General features: G+C 38.3%; 2 protein-coding genes across 4 annotated transcripts in view; both read left to right on the top strand.

Annotated features, from left to right (window-relative positions):
- The first annotated feature begins 129 nt into the window (after positions 1–129).
- Positions 130–1,602, top strand: LOC115762669 (prominin-like protein). Of its 3 annotated transcripts, none has more exons than XM_030704984.1 (6): positions 130–216; positions 275–574; positions 629–776; positions 863–1,125; positions 1,293–1,380; positions 1,436–1,602. In XM_030704984.1, the coding sequence occupies exons 2-4, from the start codon at positions 367–369 to the stop codon at positions 930–932; spliced, it is 426 nt and encodes a 141-aa protein (XP_030560844.1). In that variant the 5' UTR covers positions 130–216; positions 275–366; the 3' UTR covers positions 933–1,125; positions 1,293–1,380; positions 1,436–1,602. The 3 variants fall into 3 exon arrangements, with proteins under 3 accessions (XP_030560844.1, XP_030560843.1, XP_030560842.1); XM_030704983.1 differs by having other exon boundaries at positions 1,293–1,384; positions 1,444–1,602; XM_030704982.1 differs by having other exon boundaries at positions 1,293–1,384.
- Positions 1,104–11,567, top strand: part of LOC115762868 (probable chitinase 10) — a 30,624-nt gene continuing 20,160 nt past the window's right edge. The window contains exons 1-2 of the mRNA XM_030705243.1: positions 1,104–1,125; positions 8,643–8,665. Coding sequence (XP_030561103.1) covers positions 1,104–1,125; positions 8,643–8,665 — 45 coding nt within the window. The remainder of the gene's footprint in view (positions 1,126–8,642; positions 8,666–11,567) is intronic.

Here is an 11,567-nt window from a genome sequence, read left to right as displayed (position 1 = left end):
CTTATTCTTACTTCACTTGCTGAGCTGAGAAAAAAGAGCTGTCATTGCTGTTCGCCTGGTTTATTTCGACATATATATTCCCAGTTTCTTATCTTTTTCGACCAGTGAGTGGAAAGCTGTGCTTTAACTGTCACATCAAATCCTAGCTGCTGAACTCCTGTAATACATTTGTTCAGTTTTACGAATATATATCTTTTTAGTGTTTTTTACACACAGGTGAGTTTGACATACAAGAGAACCTTTGTCGGATCACGACCTTTGGGTCTTCTTTTAGTTTATTTTACAGCATTAAATCGTGTTGGGCAATTATCAAAGCGCAGCAGTCTTGGGTGTTGGCTGGCCACATTTATAGGGCCAGGCTGCAGAATGGAAATGGGTTCCTTTAAGTGGCACATTGGCTCCGAGGGACATGACACCACTCATGAGAAACACTATCCGAATGCCAGGTTTAGCCAATGTAGATCGGAGACACACTATGACAAAGAGCCTGACTTTTCCGTTTTGGCTCTGAGGCCCATTTTTCACTTAATGCACACCATGTTCGATAAGCTGCATTGGACCGAACTACCATCGGGTTTGTAATATTTTATTATATTGTATTAAGTTTGCAATCCATTTCGCATTTTAGGCTACATTCAGGTCAATTACGATATGTCTTTCGCCTTGGGGCCCAAGGTGTTGCGAAATGATTGGAACGAGTTGTTGGCGCATTATTGGTTGGCGTTCTTGGGTGTGGTTTTTATGATCATTCTCATTATTATCACGCCCCTCATAGGGTGAGTATTAAATAACAGCAGTGATTTGAACCAGCGTCCTTTCATATACAACATGAAACCCTTTCATACTTTTCGTCCTGGCACAGCGTCCTTTATTGCTGCTTCCTTTGCTGCTGTCGACGTTGCCCACAAGAATGTGAAGCAGGATCACAATAGGGAAAATAAATAGTTGTACCGAGTTTTGGAAAATTCCACCTGCAAGCGTGAAAGAAGCGCGGAAAACGTTTACCATACGATTGGACTCAAGTTCATTATCAACAAAAATCTTTGTGCTAATTCATTTTAGCAGTGTTTCACACCTTTAGCAAAGTGAACTGCTTGACGGAAATGTGGTTCAACGTTTCGGCAGGTGAGGTTACTAGTTCAAACTCATTTAAGCTCAATCCCTCCTGGCGATTTCTCCCAAGTGGAATAAGATTATTCTAACTTGGTTCCTTTGACCTTTAAGCACATTTTCATGAAACCATATATATACCCTATACATTTGTTAATACTAGTCCTATTTTCTATTTGTAGAATGGCTTCTGGTTTGGCTTGTTGCTCTGTACCCTGCTCTTGTTGCCCATCAAGATTTATCCTAGACCAGCTGTCGCCGCTGTCGAGGGTGGGTAAGTATTCAGCTTTCTGCTAACTAGTATAGCATTTAAGTTACAAAGTAGGACCTCAGAGATGTGAAACCGAAGTCGATCTGGAAGCGACTACGACGGAAGCAGCAGCAAGCACCAACACGAATAGCAAGTGCCAAAAATTTACACTCGAAAATAGCAAGTTTTTCACACGAATTAACAAATGTTTCTTTAATATAATATTTAATTAAATGTAATCCAAGTAGCAGTTGTCGCAATGAAAATACTGCTTAGAACATTTTAAATCGGCCAAATTGATCTTGAAGCCAAATCATGATCAAAAAGCCAAAACTCGACCGAGTTATACGGGTGGGAAATTTCGACCCATATCTATATACGAATCCTAGGGTTAAGATTTTGACATGAATTTCGACCCAAAAATTTGTGTTCAGATTTGAATGCCAGCTTTTTTTAGAGGAAAAATCATGAACAAAATGTCAAGCCTCATGAAATCGGTTGATTTTTGGCCGAGTTATGGGGGTGAGAAATTTTGACCCATATCTATATAAGAATCCTAGGGGTAAGATTTTGACATGAATTTCGACCCAAAAATTTTTGTTCAGATTTAAATGCCAGATTATTTTAGAGGGAAAAACATGAACAAAATGCCAAGCCTCATAAAAATCGGTTGATTTTTGGCCGAGTTATGGGGGTGGAATATTTCGACCTATGTCTACATACGAATCCTAGGGGTAAGATTTGGTCATGAATTTCGACTCAAAAATATGTGTTCAGATTTAAATGCCAGATTTTTTTAGAGGGAAAACCATGAACAAAATGCCAAGCCTCATGAAAATCGGTTGATTTTTGGCCGAGTTATGGTAGTGAGAAATTTCGACCCATATCTATACACGAATCCTAGGGGTAAGATTTTGACATGAATTTCGACCCAAAAATTTGTGTTCAGATTTAAATGCCAGATTATTCTAGAGGGAAAACCATGAACAAAATGCCAAGCCTCATGAAAATCGGTTGATTTTTGGCCGAGTTATGGGGGTGGGAAATTTCGACCCATGTCTATATAAGAATCCTAGGGGTAACATTTTGACATGAATTTGGACCCAAAAATTTGTATTCAGATTTAAATGCCAGATTTTTTTAGAGGGAAAACCATGAACAAAATGCCAAGCCTCATGAAAATCGGTTGATTTTTGGCCGAGTTATGGGGGTGGGAAATTTCGACCCATATCTATTCTAGAGGGAAAACATGAACAAAATGCCAAGCCTCATGAAAATCGGTTGATTTTTGGCCGAGTTATGGGGGTGGGAAATTTCGTCCCATATCTATATAAGAATCCTAGGGGTAAGATTTTGACATGAATTTCGACCCAAAAATTTGTGTTCAGATTTAAATGCCAGATTATTCTAGAGGGAAAACCATGAACAAAATGCCAAGTCTCATGAAAATCGGTTGATTTTTGGCCGAGTTATGGGGGTGGGAAATTTCGACCCATGTCTATATAAGAATCCTAGGGGTAACATTTTGACATGAATTTGGACCCAAAAATTTGTGTTCAGATTTAAATGCCACATTTTTTTAGAGGGAAAACCATGAACAAAATGCCAAGCCTCATGAAAATCGGTTGATTTTTGGCCGAGTTATGGGGGTGGGAAATTTCGACCCATATCTATACACGAATCCTAGGGGTAAGATTTTGACATGAATTTCGACCCAAAAATTTGTGTTCAGATTTAAATGCCAGATTATTCTAGAGGGAAAACCATGAACAAAATGCCAAGGCTCATGAAAATCGGTTGATTTTTGGCCGAGTTATGGGGGTGGGAAATTTCGACCCATGTCTATATAAGAATCCTAGGCGTAACATTTTGACATGAATTTCGACCCAAAAATTTGTGTTCAGATTTAAATGCCAGATTATTCTAGAGGGAAAACCATGTACAAAATTCCAAGCCTCATGAAAATCGGGTGATTTTTGGCCGAGTTATGGGGGTGGGAAATTTCGTCCCATATCTATATAAGAATCCTAGGGGTAAGATTTTGACATGAATTTCGACCTAAAAATTTGTGTTCAGATTTAAATGCCAGATTATTCTAGAGGGAAAACCATGAACAAAATGCCAAGCCTCATGAAAATCGGTTGATTTTTGGCCGAGTTATGGGGGTGGGAAAATTCCACCCATGTCTATATAAGAATCCTAGGGGTAAGATTTTGACATGAATTTGGACCCAAAAATTTGTGTTCAGATTTAAATGCCAGATTTTTTTAGAGGGAAAACCATGAACAAAATGCCAAGCCTCATGAAAATCGGTTGATTTTTGGCCGAGTTATGGGGGTGGGAAATTTCGACCCATATCTATACACGAATCCTAGGGGTAAGATTTTGACATGAATTTCGACCCAAAAATTTGTGTTCAGATTTAAATGCCAGATTATTCTAGAGGGAAAAACATGAACAAAATGCCAAGCCTCATGAAAATCGGTTGATTTTTGGCCGAGTTATGGGGGTGGGAAATTTCGACCCATGTCTATATAAGAATCCTAGGGGTAACATTTTGACATGAATTTGGACCCAAAAATTTGTGTTCAGATTTAAATGCCAGATTTTTTTAGAGGGAAAACCATGAACAAAATGCCAAGCCTCATGAAAATCGGTTGATTTTTGGCCGAGTTATGGGGGTGGGAAATTTCGACCCATGTCTATATAAGAATCCTAGGGGTAACATTTTGACATGAATTTGGACCCAAAAATTTGTGTTCAGATTTAAATGCCAGATTTTTTTAGAGGGAAAACCATTAACAAAATGCCAGTCCTCATGAAAATCTGTTGATTTTTGGCCAAGTTATGGGGGTGGGAAATTTCGACCTATGTCTATATAAGAAACCTAGGGGTAAGATTTTGACATGAATTTGGACCCAAAAATTTGTGTTCAGATTTAAATGCCAGATTATTCTAGAGGGAAAACCATGAACAAAATGCCAAGCCTCATGAAAATCGGTTGATTTTTGGCCGAGTTATGAGGGTGGGAAATTTCGACCCATGTCTATATAAGAATCCTAGGGGTAACATTTTGACATGAATTTGGACCCAAAAATTTGTGTTCAGATTTAAATGCCAGATTTTTTTAGAGGGAAAACCATGAACAAAATGCCAAGCCTCATGAAAATCGGTTGATTTTTGGCCGAGTTATGGGGGTGGGAAATTTCGACCCATATCTATACACGAATCCTAGGGGTAAGATTTTGACATGAATTTCGACCCAAAAATTTGAGTTCAGATTTAAATGCCAGATTATTCTAGAGGAAAAAACATGAACAAAATGCCAAGCCTCATGAAAATCGGTTGATTTTTGGCCGAGTTATGGGGGTGGGAAATTTCGACCCATATTTATACACGAATCCTAGGGGTAAGATTTTGACATGAATTTCGACCCAAAAATTTGTGTTCAGATTTAAATGCCAGATTTTTTAAGAGGGAAAACCATGAACAAAATGCCAGTCCTCATGAAAATCGGTTGATTTTTGGCCGAGTTATGGGGGTGGGAAATTTCGACCCATATCTATATACGAATCCTAGGGGTCAATTTTGACATGAATTTCGACCCAAAAATTTGTGTTCAGATTTAAATGCCAGATTATTCTAGAGGGAAAACCATGAACAAAATGCCAAGCCTCATGAAAATCGGTTGATTTTTGGCCGAGTTACGGGGGTGGGAAATTTCGACCCATATCTATACACGAATCCTAGGGGTAAGATTTTGACATGAATTTCGACCCAAAAATTTGTGTTCAGATTTAAATGCCAGATTTTTTAAGAGGGAAAACCATGAACAAAATGCCAGTCCTCATGAAAATCGGTTGATTTTTGGCCGAGTTATGGGGGTGGGAAATTTCGACCCATATCTATATACGAATCCTAGGGGTAAGATTTTGACATGAATTTCGACCCAAAAATTTGTGTTCAGATTTAAATGCCAGATTATTCTAGAGGGAAAACCATGAACAAAATGCCAAGCCTCATGAAAATCGGTTGATTTTTGGCCGAGTTATGGGGGTGGAAAATTTCGACCCATGTCTATATAAGAATCCTAGGGGTAACATTTTGACATGAATTTGGACCCAAAAATTTGTGTTCAGATTTAAATGCCAGATTTTTTTAGAGGGAAAACCATGAACAAAATGCCAAGCCTCATGAAAATCGGTTGATTTTTGGCCGAGTTTTAGGGGTGGGAAATTTCGACCCATATCTATACACGAATCCTAGGGGTAAGATTTTGACATGAATTTCGACCCAAAAATTTGTGTTCAGATTTAAATGCCAGATTATTCTAGAGGGAAAAACATGAACAAAATGCCAAGCCTCATGAAAATCGGTTGATTTTTGGCCGAGTTTTGGGGGTGGGAAATTTCGACCCATATCTATACACGAATCCTAGGGGTAAGATTTTGACATGAATTTCGACCCAAAAATTTGTGTTCAGATTTAAATGCCAGATTATTCTAGAGGGAAAACCATGAACAAAATGCCAAGCCTCATGAAAATCGGTTGATTTTTGGCCGAGTTATGGGGGTGGGAAATTTCGACCCATGTCTATATAAGAATCCTAGGGGTAACATTTTGACATGAATTTGGACCCAAAAATTTGTGTTCAGATTTAAATGCCAGATTTTTTTAGAGGGAAAACCATGAACAAAATGCCAAGCCTCATGAAAATCGGGTGATTTTTGGCCGAGTTATGGCGGTGGGAAATTTCCTCCCATATCTATATAAGAATCCTAGGGGTAAGATTTTGACATGAATTTCGACCCAAAAATTTGTGTTCAGATTTAAATGCCAGATTATTCTAGAGGGAAAAACATGAACAAAATGCCAAGCCTCATGAAAATCGGTTGATTTTTGGCCGAGTTTTGGGGGTGGGAAATTTCGACCCATATCTATACACGAATCCTAGGGGTAAGATTTTGACATGAATTTCGACCCAAAAATTTGTGTTCAGATTTAAATGCCAGATTATTCTAGAGGGAAAACCATGAACAAAATGCCAAGCCTCATGAAAATCGGTTGATTTTTGGCCGAGTTATGGGGGTGGGAAATTTCGACCCATGTCTATATAAGAATCCTAGGGGTAACATTTTGACATGAATTTGGACCCAAAAATTTGTGTTCAGATTTAAATGCCAGATTATTCTAGAGGGAAAAACATGAACAAAATGCCAAGCCTCATGAAAATCGGTTGATTTTTGGCCGAGTTTTGGGGGTGGGAAATTTCGACCCATATCTATACACGAATCCTAGGGGTAAGATTTTGACATGAATTTCGACCCAAAAATTTGTGTTCAGATTTAAATGCCAGATTATTCTAGAGGAAAAACCATGAACAAAATGCCAAGCCTCATGAAAATCGGTTGATTTTTGGCCGAGTTATGGGGGTGGGAAATTTCGACCCATGTCTATATAAGAATCCTAGGGGTAACATTTTGACATGAATTTGGACCCAAAAATTTGTGTTCAGATTTAAATGCCAGATTATTCTAGAGGGAAAAACATGAACAAAATGCCAAGCCTCATGAAAATCGGTTGATTTTTGGCCGAGTTATGGGGGTGGGAAATTTCGACCCATATCTATACACGAATCCTAGGGGTAAGATTTTGACATGAATTTGGATCCAAAAATTTGTGTTCAGATTTAAATGCCAGATTTTTTTAGAGGGAAAACCATGAACAAAATGCCAAGCCTCATGAAAATCGGTTAAATTTTGGCCGAAATGGGAAATTTCGACCAATGTCTATATAAGAATCCTAGGCGTAAGATTTTGACATGAATTTCCCAAAAATATGTATCCAGATTTAAATGCCACGAACCCATGAACAAAAAGCCAAGTCAGTCGGTCAGTCCGTCAGTTAGTCCGTCAGTCAGTCAGTCGGTCAATCCGTCAGTCCGTCAGTCAGTCAGTCAGAGCAATAAATTTTATACTTAGAAAGTCATATACTAGTATGTTTTATATATGTATGTGTGTGTTTGTGTGTGCATGTATATGTGTGTTTGTGTGTGGCAGTATGTATGTTAGTGTATGCATATACATATGTATGTATGCATTTATGTATATATGTACGCATGCATGTTTGTTTTCCAAGACTAAATGCAGACCAAGCATATTTGCCGCTGTGCTGCAAATTTAAATAAAACGAATTTCTGCCAAGTGCTCTCCTCCTCGATTCTCAAGAATTCAAGTAGGCCCTGCCGAAATTCAACAAGGCAGGCAACGTTGCCTCCAACGACCTGTGGAGGAGCAGCTTGTGGCGGTGGAGCAGGAGGCGGCGGAATTGGAGGTGGGGCAGGTAAGTAGATATGTAAGTAGATGTATGTATGTAGATGTATGTATGTAGATGTATGTATGTAGATGTATGTATGTAGATGTATGTATGTAGATGTATGTATGTAGATGTATGTATGTAGATGTATGTATGTAGATGTATGTATGTAGATGTATGTATGTAGATGTATGTATGTAGATGTATGTATGTATGTATGTATGTATGTATGTATGTATGTATGTATGTATGTATGTATGTACGTATGTATGTATGTGTGTATGTGTGTATGTATGTATGTATGTATGTATGTATGTATGTATGTATGTATGTATGTATGTATGTATGCATGCATGCATGCATGCATGCATGTATGTCTACATATGTACATGTATGCACGCATGTCTACATGTTTACATATATGAATGCATGCATGCATGTCTACATGTGTACAATTTTGCATGTGTACATGTATGCATCTACGAACAGACATGCACGCAAGCATTTATGTAAGCATGTAATAATACATGCATACATGCATGCATGTATATAGATATACATATATAATATATATATATATATATATATATATATATATATATATAAATTTCTTAGTTCTTACGGTCAGTCCGTCAGTCAGTCAGTCCGTGAAGACAAACAGTTTTATATTTATAGATATGCGAGAAACTATATTCCAAGATAAATCTAGCTCGTATAATCAGGCTAAGCTTATAAAACCATGTAATCGATTTTTTAAACATGAATATGAGTTGATATCACATCATCATATGGTATACGATTATATATTTCCAACTCTGCAGCTTTTGTATCTTCTGAAATATACTAGCCAGACGGACACACAGATGGATACAGGATCCACTTTCGCCTAGGTTATTATGGTTATAATGCTTTCGAAATATCGCTCTTGTACCTTGGTCGAAGCTAACATAAAAATTGACCGTGGAAGCCGTCTTTTGGTCGAATCAACAGGTCTGCATAAAAGCTTTTGATTTCAATAGAACACATCCGGTAGCATGCAACAAAAAAAAAAATAATACGCATGTCAAGCCTTGGTCTATCATCAATCATATTGTAATTAAGGCGCGCTCCATATCTAATCTGACAAGAGAGACTGCGAACGACCGAAAACCCGACTACCGACTACCGGGTGAACAAGCGCACACAGCTAAGTCAAGCTGAGACTCAGATCCAGCGAAAGCGACTTTGTTGTGAGGCAGCAACGCAACAATGCAAGGAAGCGAAACCTATTTCAAGAGCAGCGAAGTGAACCGAACTGTGTATGCCCTAACCAAAGCAGGTGGTTTTTAGTGCAGTTGAAAGTAGCCAACAGATTTATTATAGATAAAGCAAGCATTGCTTAGGTAACAAAACGCTCTAACTCTAGACAGATCCTTCCATGCTGTTCTTTTTCTAAACAAATTCATTACATCGAAGAAAGAAATATGCAAATTGATATTTGGTTTGAACCGGCGACGTAACGCTTGCTTGTCTGGCGCTCAACACGTCACGGTCTTCCAAGATGCTGATGCTAATCATCCCAACTTTGGCCACTTTATTCCCACACTTGTAAATCGATTTCCCCCAAAACCCATCGCATTGCTCGCTTTCCAACCAAAAAGAAGCTTCAGCAAATATTACAGCTGTGCTTCGCTCAGGTTAAACTCTTTTCGATAAATATATGTTTCGTTTTTGTTAAAAGCTTCTCTTCAAAGGAATATCAAGTGACGCCCAGTTGTTGTGGTTATAAGGGTTAACCACAAGGCCAACGAAAAAGTGAAAACTGCCAAACATATGATTTTCATAATTTTCAACTAAAAATTAAATCACGTTTCTTATCAGCATAAGGTTGTTGTTGTTGTCGTCGATGTGAGTGCCTTTCTTTTTCAACAATTACCAACATAACAGCAGCGGACAGCAAGAATAACAACAACAACAACAACAACAACAACAACAACGACAACAACAACAATGAAATTTCACTTTCAATTTGTGTGTAAAAACAAAAGACTTAAGACACGAACTTGCCGCTGTGCACTGCGCACTGTCGCACAGCCGCACTCGTAGCGAAGGTTAAGAGTTGCCCGATTTGATATTCAATTGGTATAACTGTTTCGAAAGCCACAACTGGCCAAAATGGCCGCCAAGCTGGACGCAGGTCAAAGCACTCGTTAAACAGCCCAAACTCTAGGCAATGCAGATTTTTTTTGTTCAATTTGGATTCCTTGCGCTCGAACTGGGAAGCATGTGTTCTTTAAGTATCATGAAACTCAAAACTCAATATTTTGGGATACCATAAATATTTATATTATATTTTTCTTGTAATCCAAGCGAGGGTCTTGATCTGTGCAGGTAAAAATGGTTTATCATCTGAGCCTCACAACTAACTAAACTTAAATTGTTTATAAATTGAACAAATTAAGTCGAATCTTTAGAAACTCTTTTTAGAAAATCTTTTCAAAAGTGTGCAGAGCTTATTGTACTCCTAAATGTTGGATTTCAGAGCCGAAACTATTTGTCAACCCTTTCAAACTTATGCATACTTATTGAAATTTTAGACTAATAATGTTTAGAGACTAATACGGGCTCAACAAGCTACATCATTCCAAAATCAGAGTACAATTCCCCGAGATATGGTTCATTTATATCTGAATTCAGAATCGGGCTATACATATAATTTAATACATGTATGTTATGCGACCTTCGAATAATATTTATGTGAGATATTTAAAGTTCTTTAAACTAAATCTCTCTCAGAATGTTAGAACTTATCTCGTGTGAATAATGTTGGGTCAGGTAAAGACGGGTAATGCCCGCTAGCATGTATATATTTATATATATTATATTTATTTATTTGTGCAATACGCACTTGCACTGGCCTTTGTGGCTGGCGTGAAATTTTACCGTCATGTTAAACAGAGCGTTGCATTTCCATTTCTCATTGAGCTGCCGCTTTTCTTGTGAAAACTGAAAACTGGCACAGAATTGCAGCGGCAAAAAACCGAAGACGCGGCAGGCTGATTGCGAATGGCACGCAATACGCATTAAAATGCACACAATTAAGTGCTGCAAATGATTTACAGTGAAAGGCAGTGAAATTTATGGCATGCAAAGCGTGAGAAGCGGCCCAAGGAACCGCTCCTCACACAATTATTAGAAGTGCCGAGATTCAGACTTGGACTCAGACTCGATCTCGGGTGAAGAGAACGGGCACCAAGACTCAGCTGTTTGCCGGCTTTGGCGAGTCGACTTTCGCTTTCATTTGAGCATTTGACTGGAGACTACCCTGTGTGTTGCTGGCCAAACGGCCAGCTGGACTTTGGCAAGCGTTTCCAATTGGACACACACACACACACAGGCAGACATTAGCATGCTTGGCTTTCTAACGTGTGAAATTCGTAAATATATAAATATACATATTTTATTTTCATTTATAAACTTGTATCTTATGTACAAGACATTTTTTGTTAATCATAATTCAAATTTGCATTTCACAGCCGCCTCTTTGTTAGCACCAGCTCATACCAAAAAAAAAGAAAAAAGAAACCCGTTTGATTTACAAAATCTGATAATTTGTGTGCAATCAATCCTTGCCAGCAGCCCGTGCTGTTAACTTAACAGCGCTGTTAACTGAGCCATTAACAGCGGCCAGTTCGCTGCTTGAGTCTTTTGAGTGGGCCACAGCGAAAGAGCTGCACAAAAGCAACGCAGCAAAAACTACACATTTTCATGCAGCGCACAGAAACAACTGTTGTTTTGTTGCCCTTATACCCTAACAAAGTGTCTTCTAAATTTGTCACAACGTGTGTAACGCATAAGGTATATTCTGTATATATAGATATATATACTTGAACATTAACAGTGCCAACATGTG

This window comes from Drosophila novamexicana, unplaced genomic scaffold (genome assembly GCF_003285875.2).
Source record: "Drosophila novamexicana strain 15010-1031.04,08,12 unplaced genomic scaffold, DnovRS2.1 tig00000644-arrow-pilon, whole genome shotgun sequence".
Lineage (NCBI taxonomy): Eukaryota > Metazoa > Arthropoda > Insecta > Diptera > Drosophilidae > Drosophila > Drosophila novamexicana.
The sequence above is the reverse complement of the archived record's forward strand: the minus strand, read 5'-3'. Positions and strand labels throughout refer to the sequence as shown.

What these genes read in the sequence shown, in the direction of transcription:
- LOC115762669 (XM_030704984.1), top strand. Translation starts at nt 367, where the DNA reads ATGGAAATGGGTTCCTTTAAGTGGCACATTGGCTCCGAGGGACATGAC. An exon ending in TTGGACCGAACTACCATCGG is followed by an intron (nt 575 to 628) that starts GTTTGTAATATT and finishes TTCGCATTTTAG; the next exon opens with GCTACATTCAGGTCAATTAC. An exon ending in ATTATCACGCCCCTCATAGG is followed by an intron (nt 777 to 862) that starts GTGAGTATTAAA and finishes GTCCTGGCACAG; the next exon opens with CGTCCTTTATTGCTGCTTCC.